The sequence below is a fragment of the Vombatus ursinus genome, unplaced genomic scaffold (assembly GCF_900497805.2).
Source record: "Vombatus ursinus unplaced genomic scaffold, bare-nosed wombat genome assembly UNPS02015175.1, whole genome shotgun sequence".
Taxonomy (NCBI): domain Eukaryota; kingdom Metazoa; phylum Chordata; class Mammalia; order Diprotodontia; family Vombatidae; genus Vombatus; species Vombatus ursinus.
In genome coordinates this window covers 7153241-7175893 of record NW_020954953.1, presented here as the reverse complement: position 1 = coordinate 7175893, position 22653 = coordinate 7153241, and the positions used below count along the sequence as shown (strand labels likewise).

General features: G+C 37.9%; 1 protein-coding gene across 3 annotated transcripts in view; it reads right to left on the bottom strand.

The window, feature by feature from the left end:
• LOC114031398 (synaptotagmin-like protein 3) overlaps positions 1 to 22653 on the bottom strand; it is a 95184-nt gene that overhangs the window by 69760 nt on the left and 2771 nt on the right. The window contains exons 2-4 of one of the 3 annotated variants that reach the window (XM_027846458.1): positions 15912 to 16310; positions 10186 to 10919; positions 5604 to 5822 (exon numbers count right to left, since the gene is read on the bottom strand). In XM_027846458.1, the coding sequence (XP_027702259.1) occupies positions 5604 to 5822; positions 10186 to 10295 (329 nt within the window). In that variant the 5' untranslated portion in view covers positions 10296 to 10919; positions 15912 to 16310. The remainder of the gene's footprint in view (positions 1 to 5603; positions 5823 to 10185; positions 10920 to 15911; positions 16311 to 22653) is intronic. The other 2 variants (XM_027846460.1, XM_027846459.1) reach the window with 2 other exon arrangements.

The following is a 22653-nucleotide window of genomic DNA, read 5'->3' as shown; positions in this document are numbered from 1 at the left end:
CCTCTGGTTCTAAAATATCAGGGCAGTTTTCCTTGATCATTTCTTGAAAGATGATGTCTAGGCTCTTTTTTTGATCATGGCTTTCAGATAGTCCAATAATTTTTTAAATTCTCTCTCCTGGATCTATTTTCCAGGTCAGTTGTTTTTCCAATGAGATATTTCACATTGTTTTCTATTTTTTCATTCTTTTGAATTTGTTTTACAGTGTCTTGATTTCTCATAAAGTCACTAGCACTAATTGCTCCATTCTAATTTTTAAGGAAGTATTTTCTTCAGTGAGCTTTTGGACTTCGTTTTCCATTTGGCCAATTTTGTTTTTTAAGGCATTCTTCTCCTCATTGACGTTTTGGACCTGTTTTGCCATTTGGGTTAGGCTATTTTTTAAGGTGTTATTTTCTTCAGCGTTTTTTTGGGTCTCCTTTAGCAAGCTGTTGACTTGTTTTTCATGATTTTCTTGCAAAACTCTCAGTTTTTCCTCTACTTCTCTTACTTGCTTCTCAAAATCCCTTTTGAGCTCCAGTTTTGCTGTGGCCTGCGCAGCCTGCGCACCCACGCAGAACTGCACTCCTCTTCCCGCCCAGTGCGATATACCTTTCAGATCAACCATCCAGGCTGTCTTTCGCTGGAAATTTGTTTCACTCTGTCTTTTTGTGGGTTCTGCTACTTTAGAATTTGTTTAGAGTCATTTTTTATAGGTATTTGGAAGGGTTTGGGGGGAGAGCTCAAACAAGTCACTGCTTTCCCTCTGCCATCTTGGTTAGATTCTTAAGAATCTCTATATATTTTCTTCAGAGCAAAGACCAGCCTGCCATTCAATACAAGTCCTTCTCATAGACTTGTCCTACAACAATAACTTTGTTTTTCCTTCAATAGATACTTGACTAGCTGAAATAGAATCTGGGAAAAAATGAGTTGGGACAGAGAGGTACTTTACCTACATTATGTCATTTGATCCTTACAATAACCCTATAAGGCAGTTTTTTACATGAAACATTAGAGGTGGAGCAGAAGGGACAGTACTACCTTGGGTACAGTTGTGCTGGGAGATGGAGACTCTCCCCCACAGAATCCTTTGGGACCAATTCTGTGCCAACTTTCCGGAGGAACAGGAAGTGAAATATGGGGATTAAGATGTTCTTAGGAGATGGGAGTTTCTCATGGTAAGGAAATGTACCTCCTAGACAAAAAGCTCATTCCTTCCTCCAATCCCATTCCAATGCGTGCCAAAGCCCCGTTTGCCCATATTAGTTTGGGCTCTGTTGTGTTTATTAAAGCACAAAGGGCTTTAATAACTTAACCAAATCCAAGAAATGTGAGATGTAGAGGGGTAGCTGTGCTACATAAGAAGCAATATGGTATAGTGACTTGAATGCTAGACGTAGAGTCAAGAGACCTCAGTTCAAATACAACCTCAGAAACTTTGTATCTTTGTGATACTAGGTGAATTATTCAACTTCTCAGAGCCTCAGTTTCCTCATCTGTAGGTGAAGATTAACTACAGCCTGCCTTACAGAGTTATTGCAAGGATCAAATGACATAATGTAAGTAAAGCGCTTTGCACTTACAATGCAATAGAAACATGAATTGTTAAAGGTCATTTGTTTTTGTTCAGTTGTGTCCAGATGATTTTTTGTGACCCCATTTGGGGTCTTCTTGGCAAAGATACTGAAGTGGTCTGCCATTTTCCTTCTCCAGCTCATTTGATGGATGAGGAAACTGATCAAGATTAAGTGACTTGCCCAAGTCATCTTACAATCATCTTACATTACATCTTAGAAACAAGATGTAATGAAGCTTCATCAGCCTTTGTGTTTACAAATCATGTTTTCAGGGCATCCCTTAACACACACTTAGAACCTAGGTGACCTTAGGCAAATTGCTTAGGATTTTAGCTTCTTCATCTATAAAAGTCATTATAGTTCATGATAAGAGTGATGGATTTCATGTCAGAAGGCCTGGATTCAAATCACTACTTTTCCACTTATATCCTGTATGATCTTGGGGAAGTCATATCTCTTCCTTGGGCTTTAGTTTCCTCATCTGTGAAGTGATGGGGTTGGTTCCTGACAGAGAGGTGATGAATTCAAGGTATATTTTTCATACATCAAAAATCTGAGATTTTGTTTTGCTTGAAAATGCATATTTGATACATGGGCTTTGATTTTTTCAATTTTTTTGGAAGGGGAAGTGGGAAGAGGAGAGAGGGCTAGTGATAGGGTTAACAAAATAAAACAAAGTTAGAAAAGAAGGGTGTTGAAGTATTTTTCAAATGTATAAATGAGAGCAGAGGGAAAATGAGTAAGAAACAAACAAGCAAATCAATTTTGAAAATAACATGTTAAGACTAAGGAGGTGCCCATCAATTGGGGAATGACTGAAAAAAATTGTGATAGATGAATGTAATGATGTACTATTGTGTTGTAATAAATGATGAAAGGGGCAGTTTCAAGGAAATCTGAGAAGACTTGTAGAATTGATGCAGGGTGAAGTAAGCAGAACCAGAACAATGTATACAATAACAACAACATTATAAACACAAACAACTTTCGAGAGACTTAAAAATGATCCACTGCAACAAGGATTCCAGAGGACTGATGAGGAAGTTGGCTATTTACCTCCTGAAAGAGAAGTGATGGACTTAAGGTACATAATGAGATATATATTTGGATATGACTCATGTAGAAATGTGTTTCGCTTGACTATGCTTATTTGTCACAAGGGGTTTTTTTTTAATGGGAGGAGAGAATGGAGAAGAGAAAAAATATTTTTGTTCATTGAAAAAAAATAAAATTTAAAAAGCCTTTAAAAGAATACATAAAACATAAAACAAGAAAACAACAATAAAAGAATTTATTATAGACAGAAAAAGAAGTCAACAAGCTGTATGTTACTCAGATTTGCAGCTCCATGTGCAGTCCTCTTTTTCTGTTCTATTTTGTATATATAAATGCTCTTCTTATTTGATCCCTGTCAAGTTCAGATTTTTTTTAAAAAAATAATAAATGTGGAAAAAAGAAAATGAGTGGCCTCTAATGTCCTCACCTACTCTATGAGCCTAAGAGCTTGTGCCAGGGTGATCTTTGAGGCCTCTTCCAACTCTGGCATTCTGCGTCTCTGCTTGCAGTCTGCCCTAATATCAGATTGTGTCTGGAATGTCCCTCTGGGTCCTTAAAGTGGATCCAAAGCCCCGGCAGATCTTTCCAAGCTGGAAAAGCTTGAATGGGCTTGCAACACAGGAGAATTCTGTCAACCCACGACCAGTCTGCCTAGACCTAGAGAGACTGCACCCCAGGAGACAGTTTATTTTGATCACAGCAGCTCATGAAGGTGCAAAAAGGATGAAGTCTCTGTCCTTATTCACAGAGGGGAAATCACAGAGCTTGTGAGGTACTGAAGCTGAAATGCTAAAATTTGTACCATAGACTCCAAAGATCTCCTCCCTGGTAGAGTCTAATCTTCCCAGAAAATAGGCAACTTTCTTCTAATGCAAGGGCTCCTTAACTTGGGGCCCACAAGCCCCAAGGGGTCTCCCCCAAGATTTCAGGGAGTACATGAACTTGTCTGGTGGGGGGCCAAATACAAGCTCTGTGATTTCCCCACTGGGGATGAGGACAGAGGTGCATCCTCTTCTGAGCTGCTGTGGCCGAAATAAATTCATGAACAATTAAGCAATGTCTCCAGGGTTAGGCAGGCTGGTCATGGGATGACACAATAGATTTCAAAGATCTCTCCTTTCCTGATAGAGTCTAATCTCCAAGAAAACAGCCAACTTCCCTCTAATTCAGGGGCTCTTAATCTGGGGTTTATATGCTCCAAGCCCCACAAAAAAATTTTAGAGGGTCCATGAAATTGTCTGGTGGGAAATTTCCATTTATAGGCTTTACCTGATTGCCAAAAAGGTCTATGATACAAAAAAAGTTCAGAAACTCTGCTCTAGTGTATGTTCATATGAATGTAATGTTAATTCCCCTTCCATTTAGTTGTGTTTTTCACCTGATAAAGTTTCTATTACAACATTAGACAGCTAAATGGTGCAGTGCAAAGAGTCCTAGATTTGGAGTCAGGAATTCCTGAATTTAGATCTTTTCTTAGATACTCTCTATATGATTCTGGGCAAGTTATTTAACCTCTCTCAGCCTTGGGTTCCTCATCTGTAAAATGGGAAAAATAATAGCCCCTACCTCACAAAGTTGTTATGAAGTTCAGATGAGGTAACATATATTTTAAAGCTCTCTACAAATGTTAGTTATCATTTAATGGATGTTCCCCGTGCCTTGGGACCACAAAGCAATTAGGAGGTCCAGTGGCTAGAGAGTTGGAACTGAAGTCAGTGAGACCTGAGTGCTACCCATGGCAGATGTGTTAGGAACACTTGGAAAAGAAGTGCTTGTTTCCAGCTCCTTCTGCGGTGATCTTTTCCAACCCCTTTAGGGTCATTAAAGGATCTAGAGGAACAGGAACCGCACAAAGTGAAAGGAAGAGAAGGAGGAACTAATCCACAGATGGATCCCAAGATGTGGTTTTGCTATGACTAAGGAAAAGAACTTACACACGGTACCCTCTGTCTCTGTGCCGAGACAAGATAGAGGCATAAAGGTAGCCCAATTCAAGCATGTCTTGTGTAAAGTCATATCTCCTTGTCCTGAAATAGGGTGGTCCTAAATTAACACCATTTTACAGAAGAGCTAAACTGAGGAACTAAGAAATCCAAGCAACCTAAAGAAATCAGTAGCCCTGGGTAAAAGACTTTTAGCCTACACTCTGTTTAATAATTTGACAGTCAACAAACATTGATTAAGCACCTACCATGTGCCCGAGACACTGTGCTATACATTGAGAATATGAAAAGAGGCAAAAGATGGTCCCTGCCCTCAAGAAGCTCATGATCTAATGACAAAACTTCTGTAAGTGACCATAATTTTCAAGTTTGATTTTCTTCATCCTTTATTATCATAGGATTACAGAAGTGAAAAGAACATCGAAGGTGTTCCAGAATCTAACTATACCTGCACGGTAATGCTTTCTACAAAATCTCTAACAAGTCTACTTACTTACAGACCTGCAAATTCCTTCATGCGATCTTAATGTAATATGAGGCGCAGATTTTTTTGTTCTCCTGGTCACCCTCTTCTAGACACACTCCAGGTTGCCCAGAATAGAATTCCAGATGTGGTCCTACCTGGGCTGAGTATAGTTGGGTGATCACCTCTCTTATTCTGGACACTGTCTCTGTTAATACAGCCTAAGGTCACATGAGAATTTTTGGCCACTTTATTATATTGGTGACTCACACTGAGCTTGAGGTTCACTAAAATCTCCAGATCAAGAGATTATAAGAAACCTTCTTTTGCCATGCTTCCTCCAGAGAGGCCTTGTGCAATTGGGTTTTTTTTAAACCTAAGAGTAGAACTTTACACATTCCTAATGAAGTTTGTTTTATTAAATATGACCCATCATGACAAACTGTCAAGATCTCTTGGATATCACTGATTTCGTTGTCCAATGTTAGCTGCCCCTCCCAGCTTTATGTCAAATAGACTTGGTAAGCATAGCAACAACTGCTAGTTTGCAAATAATTTGGTTAACCAATCTGGACTGCTCACCCATCAGCGAAGCAGACAGTGCATTTCCACATGTAGGTTTTCCTCAGGAAGACCCGACACTCGGAACATACTCGATGGCTGCAGCCCTGGCATACACCTCCTCGGTTTATCACCAAGCCCAGAGATTTCTGGCACCGTGCGCAGAACTTCTCTTTGTATTCCTGATTTGTGTTCTTCGCTGGTCTCCATCGAAGATCCTGCAGGTGCAATTTCAGCTTCCTGTGAACCCATGGGACCAAATGACAAAACATAATTTAGCACAAGTTGACATTACCCCTCAATCCTGTCTCCACAGGGTAATTTTGTTCCATTCTCACTCCCTCCAAACAAGGCACATTGGATTACAGTAGTAATATAGTATAATATATTCTTAATAATATTAATCTTAATCAATTAATTAATCATAAAACATCTTAATAACATTACAATTAATATGTTACATGTTATAATAATATAATTATATAAGAATACACATGTATAAAATGCATAGCATATTATAACAAATTATAATGCACGTAATAACATAATTACTACATATACATATAAGCACGTGTTTCATGTTATAATACATGTGGTACATATCATAATGTATTTATATAATATATCACATGTATGTGTAGAATATGTATTAAATATATCATAATGCATATAATATGCTTATATAATACAACATGTTACAGTTACACGTAAAATATGTGTTGCATAATTATACCGCATATAATATCATATAATATATTCCATATACATATAATGATATGTATTACATAATATAATATATTACTGCAATGTATAATAATATATAATAGTAATTCCACCACTACCACCCCCAAAATAAAGTAGTGAGAAAGAAAAGCAGGAAAGACATGGGGAAAAAAGGTAGTATTAAGTCTCAAGGGAAGGACAAATTTTCGATTCTCTAAGTTCCCTAATAATGAGAATTTACAATGCTTTTTAGCTTACAGTGATGTTTTTTCTTATAATAAGCTTATAAAATAGAGAGCACAATTACTATTATCTCTATTTTATGGGTAATTTGGTCTGAAACTTTTTTTATTGTTATCCAAAACACTTAAGCCTAGCATACTTCAAACCTTCTCATTCTATCAAATATTTATTAGGTATCTAATATTATCTTAAAGAAGCAACACTGTATGATAGAAAATTGGGCTCTGAGTCAGAAAGACCTGGGTTCAAGTCACACTTCTGGGAAATGCACTGTGCTTCGTTGATGGATAAGCAGTCCAGATTGGTTAACCAAGTTATTTGCAAACTATTAGACTCTATCAGAGAAGGCGAGATCTTTGAAGTCTATTGTGTCATCCCATGACCAGCTTGCCTAACCCTGGAGAGACTGCTTAATAGGTGATGAATTTATTTCAATTTATCCCTAAATTGAAGAAACAGTTGCTGATTTGCATTGGTAGAGGGAACCTCCCTACATCAATGAAATCAAAAGGCCAGGACAAATGATAACAGCTTCTATTTATATAGCATACAAAATGTTTTCCTTCCCAAAACCCCATGAGGAAGGTAATACAAGTATCACCCCAAAGCTTGCTGATTTCATCTCCCTTTCCACTCTGCTACACTGTCAAAGGGCTGGGCTTGTGCTAGAGTCATGAAAAAGATAAATAAAGACAATGGAGAAGGGAATAAGCATTTATATAGTGCTACATGTCAAGCACTATCTTTAAGGAAGGTATAAGAGCCTTAAGGAACCCAGAAAAAAAATCACAAGAAAACAAGCTCATATTGGGAATTTCTTTAAGAAAAATTTCCCCCTGATGATGTACTGGGGTTGGGACATTCTGTGAACAATTTTCTTCATTTTAGGTCTCAGTTTTGTTGTTTGAAAAATGAGGGGACTAAGCTGGGTAATCTCTAAGACTACTTCTAGAAAGCAAAGTAGATGCCTATCAATGATAGATGAATGGAATGAAACATTAATGTGCTGTAAGAGATAATGAACATGATAGAGAGAAGCGCAGAAAGACTAACATGAAAATTAACTGATGGCGAAATGAAGGAAGCAGAACCAGGAAAATAATATACACAATGTCTATTACAATGTGTATGGCAAGTGGAAAGAATAAAAATCAAACAATTGAAACTGAATGCTGCAAAATTATAATGGTCTAGCTTGGCCTCAATGCAAAGATATGAGAAGGTACTTCCCCCACAGAAGTGGGGGATTATGGGTATGCACTACATATAATGTCAGACTCTGTCATTATGCTGGTTAGTTTTTGTGAACTTTTTCCCCCTTCTTTTCTATTATAAAGGATACTTCTCTGGATGGGAAAGGAGGAGGATACATTGGGAAATTAGATTATGTAAAAATAAAAGATATCAATAAAAATATATTTTAAAAAGGGATTCTTTCCAGTCCCACCATTCTAGGATTCTATGATTCCTTTCCTCCTATGGCTATCTATATGACTAGATGATGAGAACTACTGTTCAGAAAAATGGCTCCAAGTCACTGACAGCTCCTTGATGATGAAAGAAGACCTGATCTTCTCCAGTCACTCTACTCACTGATGCAGAAAAATCTATGAATGCATTTGGAAGGTTTTTCAACAGTAAGAATTGAAATGAAAATGGTTCTCTGGATGGCTTCCAGATAACCAGAAAATTTAAATACCCCTTCTCTGAGTAGTCAGATTCTGCAATGACATTATAAGTAGGTTTCTTTCTTCATATTTTTTATTGTATTGACATAGTCTAAAACTTCTGCCACTTAACCTAATGAAGAAAGGATTCATTGTGTCTCCCCCTGTTTAATACCACATCTCTTTCAAAAGCATTAAGAAAAGCACAAAGCACCAGCATAATACTGGGTTTGTCTGAAAAGCCAGCATGTATATGCATACATATTCACACATACATAAAATCCCACATCTATTCAGTTATGAGTAGAAAGGTCAGAGAATCTACAGACAGGAGTTCCAATTCCAGGATATACAGGCCGTATGGTTTGGGCAAGCTATTTCATCTCTCATAATCTAAGTTTCCAAATCTTCGAGATGGGGCTAATAATATTTGTGCTATCTATCTGATGGGAGCCAAGGTGAGGGTCCAGATGGATAATGTACATATATGTATAAAAAAAGCACTTTGTAACTTTGAAGTACTTGACAAATGTGGGCATAGTTTAAATATATATTAACATGGCCTTATTAAACGATAGTGTTTGTTAAATAGTGGGAAAATGTTTATAGTGACAGAAAGATGGAAGCAGTTTCTAGTAATAATTCTTTTCTAATTCCTCTTTACAGATCAAAGAGATTTACATGTAATAATGTCCTTCGTTCTAGAAAGCAGAGAGAGGGGCAAGAAACATGAAAAAAAATTGTCTACATTTATATTTTAAGTAATGTCTCCAGGCTGCTTGCTCATTTCATTGACCATTCCCCTACCCCCATTCCTAAGCCTTGCTACTCAGTCAAATGGACAAAAGAGTGCACAGAATGACCTCTTTGAAGGGCAGATCAGCAATTTTTAAGAAAAGGTCATTTCTTCACATTCACTTAATCCCTTCTTACTGCTGCTCCAGCTTTTTGTCCTTACAATTCAAATGCAAACTCAAATGCAAAAATTATTTAAAGATGTCAGCAAAGAAGAGGTTATTGGGCCTCATCTCCGGGCTTCAGTTTTCCCATGTGTAAAATGAAGAATTCCCAAGGTTTAAAACTCCTTAAACTCTTAAGAACATAATGTAGTAGGAAGATCAATGACTCTGGAGTCAGCCCTGGGTTTGTGCCCTGCCTCTTTCACTCACTAGATCAGTGTCTTTGAGCAACTTACTTAACCTCTCTGGGACTCAGCTGCTTCATCTGTAAAATGAGAAGATTAGATCAGATGACCTCTAAGGTTCCTTTCAGCTCTAAATGCATAAAATCCCCAACATTTCCCTTTAACTGAGCCCTATAAACAAAGAGAAAACTAAAAACTGAGAAGGCAAGTCCACAAACTGTCAACTATATTAGCTCCTCTTATTGGCTGGTGGTTATGTGGAAAGATAAGTGTTGGGCGCATATATAAATAAGCCTCTATCTCCCCCAAATCCAGAAGCTACGCACTGCCACAAAAATGAGGAGATACGGACTTTGGGCTGACAAACTGGGTGTGAGCTTGTTTATCGGCATATATTGGCATCTCATCACCTGAGCTGGCAGCCTACTCAGCATCAAGCAGTTTTGCACCTTTAACCAACAAATTCCCAATTCTGTCACCAAATACTGGAGTGAAAAGTCCTTAACTATAGGGTACTTGCCCTTTGGAGTATATTGAAGGATACCCCCAGTCAGTGAAGCAACATTTGTTAGAGCAAAGCATCATTTGAAAATGACTAAGAAAGACAGGTCCCTAGCTTCCTGTCCACTTTTGATCTCAGATGGACAGGGATGGTGACCTCTACCCCAACTCCTTCAGCCTATGGACTTTCTCAGAGGCTACTTCTCCAAGTAACCCACCCACTTGTTGGTTTCTCTAAGAGTAGCAGAAGAGAAAAAAATGCAATAAAAAGGGTGACACCAAGACAGAGAAAACAAAACCATGACGTGCTCAAATGTCGACATACCTTATCCTCTCCTCCTCAACCTTTTGCACCATCTGATCTCGGTACAACACCTGAAGTACCATCTCACGTTCCAGTTCCTTGAGGGAATTCAGATTGACTTCTTGAGTCATCTTCTTTTCCTTTATTTACCAGGTCCTGAATTTGGTTAGTTTTACCTCATTCCACCAAACAGCTTCCCCTATTACTTTGGCTTCGATGCCTCCGAAGAATAGTGACTAAGAGTTCTTGAAAGAGCTAACCTCTCTTATTTCATTGGTGATTGTGGTTTTGTTCTTTGTTTTTTGTTCTTTTTTTTTTTCTCACTGTGTCACGCTCTTTGGGAGGGGAAAACATCAAGAGTTTGTCTCTGCTTAAGTCATTATTTCCAAAACTTCTCTGCCACCTGGTGAGTGTTTTCACTGGTCATCTTTCAAAGACAAAAACACGTCCACCTTGGGGAGGTGGTTCCAAAGGTAAGGTGTGGTCCCAGATAGATATTTTATCAGGCAAAAAGCAATCTGCAAACTAAGGGATATTTGAAGAAAAAAAAACAATACAAATAGCTTGTTTTACTTGAAATACTTCATTGAGCTCCCCGTGGATGGCAAAGACTAACCAACCGTGTCAGGGATGATATGAACAGTAGACCTGCATGAGGTGGGAGATTAGGCTAGATGACCTCTAGATGACCTTCCAACTCTTTTAGGAGTCTATAGCAGTTGTCATGTAAATAAAAAGGTAATCTGGTTCAAGACCTATAAGAAAACAAAGAAAAAACATTTTTTTCTCTCATTTTTCTTTACCTAGAATAACCAAAGCCTTACTGAACAAAGGTTGAAATGTTATGCACAAAGATGGAACTTTTTTCTGATTTGCTGCTATGAATTTTCAGAAGTATTAAATAGATGATCCCATATTTTAATGAACAATAGATTACTCAAATTTTAATTCCATGAATGTGTATGCTGAGACCTTAATAGCCAAGTATAGAGATCTGTATAAAATATTATCCTTCCTGAACTTTGTTTATTAGGAATTAGAAAAGAAATATTCTTAACCGGTTACTCAATTATTATACCAACATATCAGACAATACTGTAATAAGCTTTGTACATAGCAGATACTTAATAAAATATTTGTTGAATTTAATATTTGTTACTAAAATAATTTTTTAATCAAAGTTGTCCCAACTGGGAGTTGAGGATATAGAGATATTAAGAGGCACAAGTTGGCAAGGAGCCATCTTCATCTGGCAATTCTATCAATTATTCATGGGCTTTCATAGTTTTTGCAGGCTGTCATATGAATCATGCCTTTCTTATTTCTGTTGGGACTAGATAAAAGGTTTTGCCCATATTCTGCTCATTATCTTTTCAAGCAACTTCTCACCCACATCCCCTTCCGTCCTTTCCTATCCCCTCTTAAAATAAAGCCAAAAAGACATTTAGTTCGTTCACAGTACAGTAGACAAATGTAGGCTAATTAATTCATTTCATCAGATGCATTTGCTGCAAATAAGCATTTATTCCAGAGACCTTATCTAGCAAAATAAATACATTAGATCCTTTTGTGCTCTCTCCTTTCTCAAATGACCATGCAAATAATTATCCGTTTACATGTTGTGTCCCCAGTCATTCAACTAGCATTTATTAAATGGCTACTGTGTGCCAGGCACTGTGTCAAGTTCTGGGGATACAAGGCAAAAGCAGTCCCTTCTCTCAAGGAACTCCCAGTCATTATAATGGGGGAGACGGAGGGGAAGTTTTACGAAGGGTATAGGACTAAGAACAAAAACATTTCAGAATTAAACAACCAGCACAATTGTTGCTATTTTACAGAGAACAGAGAGGCTTCTGGGATGAGGATAAAGTAGTTTCTTTACTATAGTGCCTCTCGATCCCTTTGTTCGTTTGAGGCGGTAGAGTTCTGGGGAGATTTACCTCAGCTGGGGGATGGGCAAGAGGGGTCTGGCAAGACCTAAGAATTAACATAAGTTTCTGACCATCAGTTATAAGACACAGCTGGAATAAAATTCCCTGGGGAAGAGGTAGAGGACAGTTTAGTTAAATTCAGAGCTGAAAAGGAGCAGTTGATAAAAGAGTTCCAAAAGGGGTTCAAAGAAGTCTGATCTCAGCCTCCTGTCTCTAGCTCTTTTTGTACTTTCTGATGAAGCCTGGCTGAGGAGAATAGTGAGTTTCATAGACATTGGCTGAGAATTCTGTTTGAGGAGAGCTCTGGTCCTCTCCACCTAGGAAAGGTTGTCTAAGCACAGAATCTCCAACAAATGGATGAGGCACAAATATCCCTGAAGATGAGACTCGAGTTGAGGACTGCAAAATAGAAGTCCCTTAAGGACAAAGATTGTCTTCATTTTTTGTATTTGTATTCTCAATGTTCAGTGCAGGACTTGGCACATTGCCATCACTTAATCAATGTTTCATCATTCTTTCATTTGTTTATTCATTTATTCTTCATTTTTAGATATCTGACCCTTAATTCCTATAGAGGTACACTCAAGTCCAAGGTATATTAAAGGAATGTACAGTGATTTAATTAATTAAACACTGCTGTTTAATTGAAATACTGTAAACTAAGTAAGTACTATGGCCCACCGGTAAAACTAAAATGTATTGGTAGATGCTGAGGAGTATGCTTTGGAGAAAATTTTGACCTACAAATGCATAGAATCTGAGGTAACTTTTGGGAAACCCAGAATGGTGCTCTGTGTATGACAATGATTTCTTAAAGGATAATTCTTCTTTTTTTCTTTTCTTTTTTTTTTTTTTAGGCAATTGGGGTTAAGTGACTTGCCCAGGGTCACACAGCTAGTAAGTGTCAAGTGTTTGGTCTGAGGCTGGATTTGAACTCAGGTCTTCCTGACTTCAGGGCCGGTGCTCTATCCACTGCGCCACTTAGCTGCCCCCATTAAAGGATAATTCTGATGGCTTATTCTCAGTCCTCATCTTCCTTGAACATTGCAGCATTTGGCACTGTTGAGCTCCCCATACATTGGGATATTCTCTCTTCCCTGGGATTTTGTGCCACTTCTCTGCTCTGGTTCTCCCATGGCACTGCTTTTCAATCGCCTTTACAGAATATTCATCCATGTACATATATACATAGAAAACATGTATGTATATGTATGTGCACACATATGGGCCTGTTATTTCGCTGGCGTAGGGAATTTCTGCCCCTGTAGCTCTGTAACTATTCTGCACCTTAGAGACCTAGAGAGTTGCCTGAGGCATTGAGAGGTTAAGTGACTTGCCCAGGGTTACAAAGTCCAGAGGGTCCAAAAGTCAGGATTTGAACTGAAGCCTTCTGTACTCCAACTGGAGTCAGGAAGACCTGAGCTCAAATCCAGCCTCAGACACTTACTATCTGTGTGACTCTGGCAAGTCACTTAACATCTGTTTGCCTCAGTTTTCTTAACTCTAAAATGGGGATAATAAAAGTAACTACTTTGCAAAGTTGTGAGAATCAAAAGAGATATTTGTAAAGTGATTAGCACAGTGCCTAGAACATAGTAGGCACTACACAGGCGCGCACGTGCGCGCACACAAGCACACACACACACACACACACGAGCACTTATTCCCTTCTCCTTTCTTCCCTTTCAACTCCTAGATGGGGACTCTATACATTAAGCCACACTGCTCCCCCTTCTTTCTTTCTCCTTCTCTCCACATATGTGTATGTACGTATATATGTGTATATATGCTTGTGTGTCTCTCTCTCTATATATATATCTTAGTTTCTGCAAATGAAAAATGAGCTGAAAACATTATTTCATAGCAGGGGAAAATGGCATTTAGTGAATATATAATAATATTAGAACCTCTCGGTGCTCTAGGTAAAGTTCTTAGATTATATGTTGCAGAGAAGGTGCTGACCTGCATTGGTAGAGGAAATTTCTTCACTTGGGAGTTACATATACCAATGAAATCATAGATCCAGTCCCTACCCATACATATTTAATATGGATATCATTTCATTTTCTCTAGTGCTTTTAGTATAATGTAGTTTCCCAGTTTGGTTCTTTTAATAAGATCAATGTCCATTATTACTTTATACCTAGTCATGCTCAAAACTCCTGATTTTCTATATTTAGTTGAAACATAATAGATTTTAGAATAGCCTCTTCAAGTAGACCTAAGTGAAAAGATGGTATTGCCCTCAATAGAAACGAGGAGGTTTGGAGAAGGGGTGGATTTAGAGGAAAAGATTTTAAGAGTTCCATTTGGTGCATTTTGAACTGGAGATACACATGGGATATCTAGTTGGAGATATCCAACAGGCAATTGGTGATTTGGGAATGGAACTTAGGAAAGAGACTAGGGCTGAATATATAGATCTGGGAGTCTTGCAAAGAGATAATTGAATCCATGAGACTTGATGAGATTATTGAAAGAAACAGTATAGAAAAAAAAAACCCTAGGACAAAGCCATTGGAGGCCACCCCTACTTGAGTATCTGGCTATGGATAATGATTCTGCAAAGATTCTGAGAAGGAACAATCAGATAGAAGGAAAGCCAAAAGAGGGAAATTTCACAAAAACCTAGGGAAGAGATGTGTCCTGAAGGAAGAGGTATTCAATAATATCATATGTTGCAAAGAGTCCAAGAGTTTGAGGACTGAAAATAAACCATCAGATTTAGCAGTTAAGAGGTCATTTGGACCTCTTGGTCCAATGGAGAATATAGTATAGTGGTGAGGTCAGAAGCCAGATAGCAAGGGGCTGAGAAATGATTGAGAGGAAAGAAATAGACAACACAGAGGGCTTTTTCTAGGAATTTTGCTGTAGACTTAAGACATTTGCTTGGAGGGATGGCAAATGAAGGTTTTGAGGGGGTTTTGTTTTTCAGGATAAGAGAAACCTAGCTATATTTGTAGACATCAGGGGAGGAATTAATAGATGGTGAGATTAAAAATGAGAGAGAGGGGACAAGCTGCTGGGGGAGATGAGTGGGAATTAGATAAAGGGCAGAGAGGTCTTGATCCTGTCTAGAAACTGAAATAAAGAAGGAAAGAGTAGGGGATAATTTTATTGGATTTTGAGTTATAGAATAGATAAGATGGTGGTCTCTATTTTTTCTGTGAGATGAGACCTGGGTTCAAACCCTGATTCTGACACTATTTGCATCAATCTAGACAAGTTACTTAATTCTTTTGATTTAGATTCCTCATCAGTAAAATGAGGAAAATAATAGCAATTCAATTGTACCTACATCATATGGTGGTTGTGAGGATCAAATGAGATTATGTAAAATGTTTTTCAAAACTTAAGTATTCCATCCAAGTTCAGCATTGTATTCTTCATGTCATATTTATGTTAAATATAGAAAGAAATACCTCTAAAAATGAGAGAATAGGTTATATCCTCCAGAAATATGGATGGGTATGAATTTAAAACTAGCACTGACATATTGAATATCATAACATAAAAATAGAATATTTCAATTATATAAACATAAAGAAACACAGCTAGAATACTAAGGGAAACACGGAATGGGGGAAATCTTTGCCCAGAACATGACTGATAAAAATTTATAATCCAAAATGCATTCAGAATTGCCATAAATCCAAAACATTAAGAGTCATTCCCTAATAGTTAAGTGATAAAAGAATGTTAACAAATAGCTCTCAAAAGAAGCACACAAAACTATCAAAAAATACTTTAGAAGTATTCAAGATTGCTAACAGTCAGAGAAATGCAAATTAAAACAACTTGAGTACCACCTCATACCTGAATCATAGCTAGAGTAGATCAACTTTGCTCTAGGACACCTGACGTCTTAGGGGTGGGATGACGTTTCCCACCAGTATTTCTCCTGTACCTTTTTTGATCCTTTTTTGACTTTGTAATATGACTCCCTCTATCTGTAGCACTAGCATTGCCACCTCCACCCTACACCCACATACAACGATCCTACTGCTGTACGGGTCGTCCAGAGCTTAGTGACCCTCTGCTGCAGTCAAGGCACAGTCTTGTTGCATCTTAGGTTGGAGGAGATGATCCTTGCCTCAGCTTCCTTCAGCACTCTGTCCTTAGCCTGACATCTCTCTCATCAGGTTAAGGATAGGTTTTCTGGGAAATGCGCCACTCCTCCAAATACCAGACTGGGAATGGCTCCACAAAGGTCACCTGTAGTGTAAGAAAAGCACACGTTGGCATATCCCAGCTCTGATGATCGTGAGGCTTTTCTGAAGTACAGATGTGCTCCTCCCTGCCCAGCCCACCCTGTTATAGCAGTGGCTTCCCCAGAAGTAGCCTTAGGGTGTTCCTAAGATTCTATCTTCCCACCATGAGTAGTATCATGGGGTCTTAAGAGAAAGAATCTAAGGTCTCTTCCTGAAATCCCCAGGTACCAAAAGTACTAGAATTATTATTTACTGTTCCGTCTCATCCCTGTGGCAAACAGAGCAAAAGTTGTACTTGTGGAAAACTATTAAACTATAAGACTATCATTGGTCATAATCACTCAGTTGCTTTACTAAACTACTTTTGGTGATTATACAATATATTGTGAAAGATTCAATTGGGAGCACACAAGAATTTTACATGAGGTATCAAACAAAATTTATCAATGATATAAAATTTAAAAGATAAGTGGACAAAGATTCTACATAAAACTATTCAGTCCATGAAGGTCAAATCATTGTAAAAATGATGCCTCAAAAAAAAAAAGTAGGCAGGTGCATTGACACATGGTTCTGACATGCTTGGGAGGTTCCAGATGCCCACAGTATCACTAAAGAGCCACTATTAACTTTATGTGGCTCTTTCTGATAAACTACAATATTCATAGGACTACCTGACAGATGAGTTTATAAACACGTTCCCAAGTAAGTATAATACAGTATAATACATAGGGATATAAAAGAGGCATGGAATCCTGTGTGAGGTTCTTGGGAGAAAGAGCAATCCTGACAGGCTGTGAGATAGAAGAGAAACAGGAAAAGCTTTGTCAAAGAGGTAACATTTGAGCTGGACTTTAAAAAATGGGCAAAATTTCAACAGAGATGTGGGGGAAGACATTCTGGACATAGAGTACAAACAGCATGTGCAAAGGTGTAGAAACAGGAAGGCATGGGTGGGGGCAGTGTATACAAGGGAGAGTGAGTTGTCCAGTTTGGCTAAAGCATAGATTATGCAAAGGGGAATACCATGAGATAAGCCTATTAGGGTAGGGTAGTGTCAGCTTGTAAAGGTTTTGAATGACAGTCTAAGATGCTTGACTTTTATTTAGCAAGTCATAGGAGGCCATTGAAGGGTTTTGAGCAGGGAAATGCCATGATCAGTTTTTGTATATGTTTTGTATAAGGAAGATTAATTTAGCAAGTGATGCAAAGAATAGACAGGAGGTGGAAGTCACAAAACTGATTCAAAGACTGTTGTATAAGCATAAATGGGTAATAATGAAGGCCCGTGGTAAGGTGGGGGAAGCAGACAGAGAGGAAGAGACATCTACAAGAAAGTAGTAGAGTCCAAATGATTTGAGGAGGCCCACGGCCAATTTAAGGCTGAGAAGACCTACCTCCAATTGGTCCTGTTAAATCCAATAGCAAAAGCTTCTTTTAAGGAGCTTTGCAATGAGTGCTAGTTAGACCCTAGTGCCCACATTGTGGAGCTGAGTGGAACTAAGCTAATGCTTCACCCAAGATGGACAGTGCTCTTGGATTCCTATGTCACTCTGTAGTCTTTTTAGTGCCCTTATGAACCAATGGTCAACTATAAATTGGTTTTCAGATGACTCGGGTCATCTTTAAAAGACACCACCTGTTACTTCTTACAACTGGAAGGGAATTCAAGGTCCATCTACTCCAGCTCACACCTGGAAAAAAAAAACCCTCCACAACATACTGACACAGCAGTTACACAGATTTAGCTCGAAGACCTCTAATAACAGGGAACTCACTGTGTCCTGAGGAAGCTCTAAATGTTAAGAAGTTTTCTCTGACACCAAGCCTTAATTTGTCTCTCTCTGATTTCCACCTAGTGTTCCTAGTTTAACCTAAGGGACCAAGTAGAACAAATTTAATCTCTTTTCCACATGACTGCACTTCAATGACTTGAAGACAGGTTTTTTTGTGTTCCCCCTGAGTCTTCTTTTCATCAGGATGCTTCAACTAATCACCTTACAGCACAAATTCAAGATCTGCAGCAAGATGGTACAGTGGTGAGTGTACTGGGCTTGGAGTCAGGAAGACCCAAGATCAAATGCAGCATCAGACACTTACTAGCTGTTTGACCTTAAGCAAGTCACTTAACCTCTGTTTGCCTCAGTTTCCTCAAAGGCAAAATGGCCCCTACTCCCAGGGCTGTTGTGAGATTCAAATGAGATAATATTTGTAAAGTTCTTAGCATGGTATCTGGCATCCAGGAAGTACTATATAAATACCGCATATAATTATAAATATACGTAAATATAAAATTTTTTTAACTATAAATTTCTTGTTGAATCTTCAATCTTGTCCAACTCTTCATGACCTCATCTGAAGTTTTCTTAGCAAAAACAATAGAGTGGTTTGCTATTTCCTTCTTCAGTTCATTTTACAGATGAAGAACTGAAGCAAACAGAGTTAATGACTTACCCAGGGTCACACAGCTAATAAGTATCTGAGGCTGGATTTGAACTCAGAAAGAGGAGTCTTCCTGACTCCAGGTCTGGTATTTTACCTACTGTGCTACCTAGCTGCCACTACGTAAATGGTAGCTAATTATTATTATCATTTTGACTGCATCCCTCAGAACAATCTCTAGTTGATAAGCATCTTTCCTACAGAGAGCACCCAGAACTCAGCACAACGTTCGAGACAATTACAACCAGTTCATGAAATGGCAGTCTATTAGATAGGTAATTTTAGTGTCTGATAAACTCTGCTAGATTCAGACCACTTTTAAGAATACTGAGTTTTTGGGCTGTGAGGTTGTATCAATGTGTTATGAAGCAACATCAGGACAGAAAGGTGTGATCCAAGTTTATCAAGCTAGGGGTGGCTAAATGTCCAGATGCTGCAAATAAATCACTGATCATGATAGAATTTCATAGATCTTTGAATCTTTTTTGAATCTATTCTGTGAAAAAGAATAGATCTTTTTAAATGACTGAGAACTGTAGCTCTGAGTTCATATAAACTAGGTTCAGATAAACATCTCTTGGCTCATTTTCCCACTTAGGGTCTTCCCTGAGAACATCTGAATTTGTCTCATTTTATCCTTATTCATGATTTCCCCTAAAAACCTAAGAATTTGGCTTATATGGAGTTCCACTAACAAAAAAACAAACAAACAAAAAAAAAACAACAGACCTCCAGTTTCTACGTTATGTTCTCAGGCTAGTGACATTGAACATAGGATAGGCTTTATTTAACCAAACAAAAAATTACAAAATATCTGCACCTGAGCCCATAAATAGTTATGACATCTCCCTTTTCCCACTGGTATTTCTCTGCCCTCCCCAGGGACCTATATAGTTCCTTAGACTTATAGTTCTATCTTGGCTACTTCAACCACCAAGGGAAAAGACTTAGAGGTTGCTGAAGAGCAAAGCTACACTTTTCTCTTGTGAGCCTGTGGCTCCCTGGAATGGTAGCATGGGGTCAGAAAGGGAACCAAATAGTAGAATAGATTGATACAAACAAATTAATAGCCAAAACTAGAAAAATGACTCAAAATGTATGATATAGTCTTAGCATATCCACAGTGCCACATCCACACACAAAAAAGATGGCTCTTTGTTTATAAACTGTCAGAATAAGGGCGATATATTGCCACTCAGCCCGGTATACTCCCCCATTCCATTTCTGTCTGTCATTCGGCACTTCATCTATGAAGCCTTTCCTAATCCTCATGAGGAACAGGCATGTCTCCCCTTTGAACTTCATGGCATTTTATTTTTATGTCTCTTAGAACACTTATCACATGTTCCCTTGTATTAGAGCTATTTCTGTACACTTCTTATCTCTTCTACTGGTTTCTGGAGTGCAGGAATCATGTTTATTCATCTCTGAGTCTCCCTTAGTGCCTAGCATCTGTACCTAACTCATGTTGGGTGCTGAACAAATATTTATTGAATGAATGATCATAATGAATTTGAACCTGAGTCTGAAACTACCTTATAAGACTATATATATGTATGTATATAAACATACATACAGTATATGTATATATAGACAATAATAAACAATAGTGAATAAATTATGGGAGAGCATAACATTGTCAAACTCAAAAGATTATCAATTTGTATAAAAATACTCTAGTATCCATTAAGGATGGATGTACCTATCATGAATATATATGTATATATATATATATATGTACTATATAAGTATCCTTTACTTGTCAGTGCCCTGGAACAAAGCCTGGATCACCCCTGGATTGTACTCTTTTTTTTAATTAAAGCTTTGCTTTCCCCTCATTTAAAGCAATTTAGTTGTACTCCTATGAAACTTTTTTATCTATGTTATATTTTTCTTGATATCCTTCAGAATCAGAATCATCTACAGTATTCCAGTAGTATTTCTTTACAAACAAAGCAGAATCATGTTTTCTTTTTGAAAAAATGAGCTCCATAGAGGTTAAATGACTTGCCTGAGATTACATAAGTAGCACTCAGCAATCAAAGCCAGGGTTCCTGACATGAAATCCAGGCTTTTTGATTGTATCACTCTGCTTCGTGGTTTAGAACATTTTTTAAAGAAAAGAAAGTCTTCCTGAGGACAGTGAATAATAAACTAAGTTGTAACTAGTTATCTGTACTAAGTACTATAGGAATACCAAGGGAGCAAAGGACATTCCCTCAACCCCAAGATGTCCTGCTCTGTGTTTCTAGAGACAGAATGAGGTATCTAGGAGAGTGTTTTTGGAGCTGGGAATGAAGGTCTCACCAACACTGAGGCTGAGTAGAAATGGCTGAGTCTCCATCGCTAGACATATACCCCAGAGAAGTCTCATATATACAAAAATATTTATAGCAGTTTTTTTAGTAGCAAAACAAAACAAAAAAATCACTACCAAAACTAAACAAAACTAAAACAAAACAAAATAAAACAAAACAAAATGGTATTCATTGATTAATAAATTGTAGTACATGAATGTCATAGAATATTACTACGCCATAAGAAATAATGACTATGGAGAACACAGCAATGTACACCATGATTACTACAACATAAATGGAAAGTACAAAAAAAAATGGAAACCAAATGTTTTGAAATTATAATAACCAAGCATGGCCCCAAAGGAGAGATATGAGAATGTCCTCTCACTCCAAGCTTTGCAAAGTGGGAGACTATGAATGTGGAACAATACATACACTATCATAAGTAGTTGATGTGAAGTAGTTTTGATGAACTGTTTTTTTCACCTGACTTTTTGGTTTTTGTTAGAATGATTGATCTCTGGTTGGGAAAAGAATATGTTGGAAAATGGAGTTGATATAAAAACAAGGGATATTGTGGGTTGTTTTTTTTTTAAAGCATGGAAGTAAAGAAATATTTTACCCCCATTCTCCACTCCCAATGAAGCTGGCAAAGCAGCTAAGGCTAGACAGAAGGCAGGTTAAATAATTTCACAGCTATAGTTTATGTAGGATGTAAAGACTTTAGTAGTCAAGCACAAATCTGTAAATAGAAAGTAGGGATACAGGCAGAAGTCAAGTTCCAAGGGAACTAATCAGGTTGGGAGGAGAGAAGTGGGGGTAGTGGAAGAGGCTGGGAAGGAGCATTTTAGGACAGTGGCCATTTTCCTTTTCCGGTTTGTTTGTTTTTTAACCCTTCTTTCCCCTGTTATTTAACAACAATTTAGTTTAACAAATATTTCTGAGGACCTACTATGTGCAAGGTACAGGGAAAACAAAGATAAAAAAAATAGTTTCTTCCCTCAAGGAGCTTTCATTTTACTGGAGGGATTCAACATGCACATATATAAGGAAATACATGTATATTCAAAGTAATACGAAATAACTTCCAAAAGGAGAGGGTGCCAACGAATGAGGGAATCATGAAAAGTCCATAAAGGAACATATTCTTGAGCTATTCTTTGGAGGAAAGCAGGGATTCTTAACCTATATTTGGAGGAATATGTGGCCCTACATCCAGTCACATGCTAGAATTTTGAAACTGTAACAAATTTTTGTTCAGCTAAAAGGAAGTTGAGGATAGTGAATGTCTTACTAAGAGACAGAAAGGCCTGGATTCAAGTCCTGCCTCTCATAAAAACTAGCTTTAAGAAAATGTGGACATCATTCAACCTCTCAGGAGTCTAGGCAGCTTTCTCTAAGACGAAGTTATAAACAACTTATTGAGCTGCCTGGGTGGTTTCTCACTGATTAAATGGCAAATTGGATCCCCAGATTCCCTTACCACACACATAATAGCCCACCTTTACTTGGAATATCTGATTTGACAAATCAGAGAAAATGTCAGGGCTGGAAGCAGGAAAAGTGGGAGTGGGAACAAAGTTCTTGCATTTTCAGGAAGTAGTT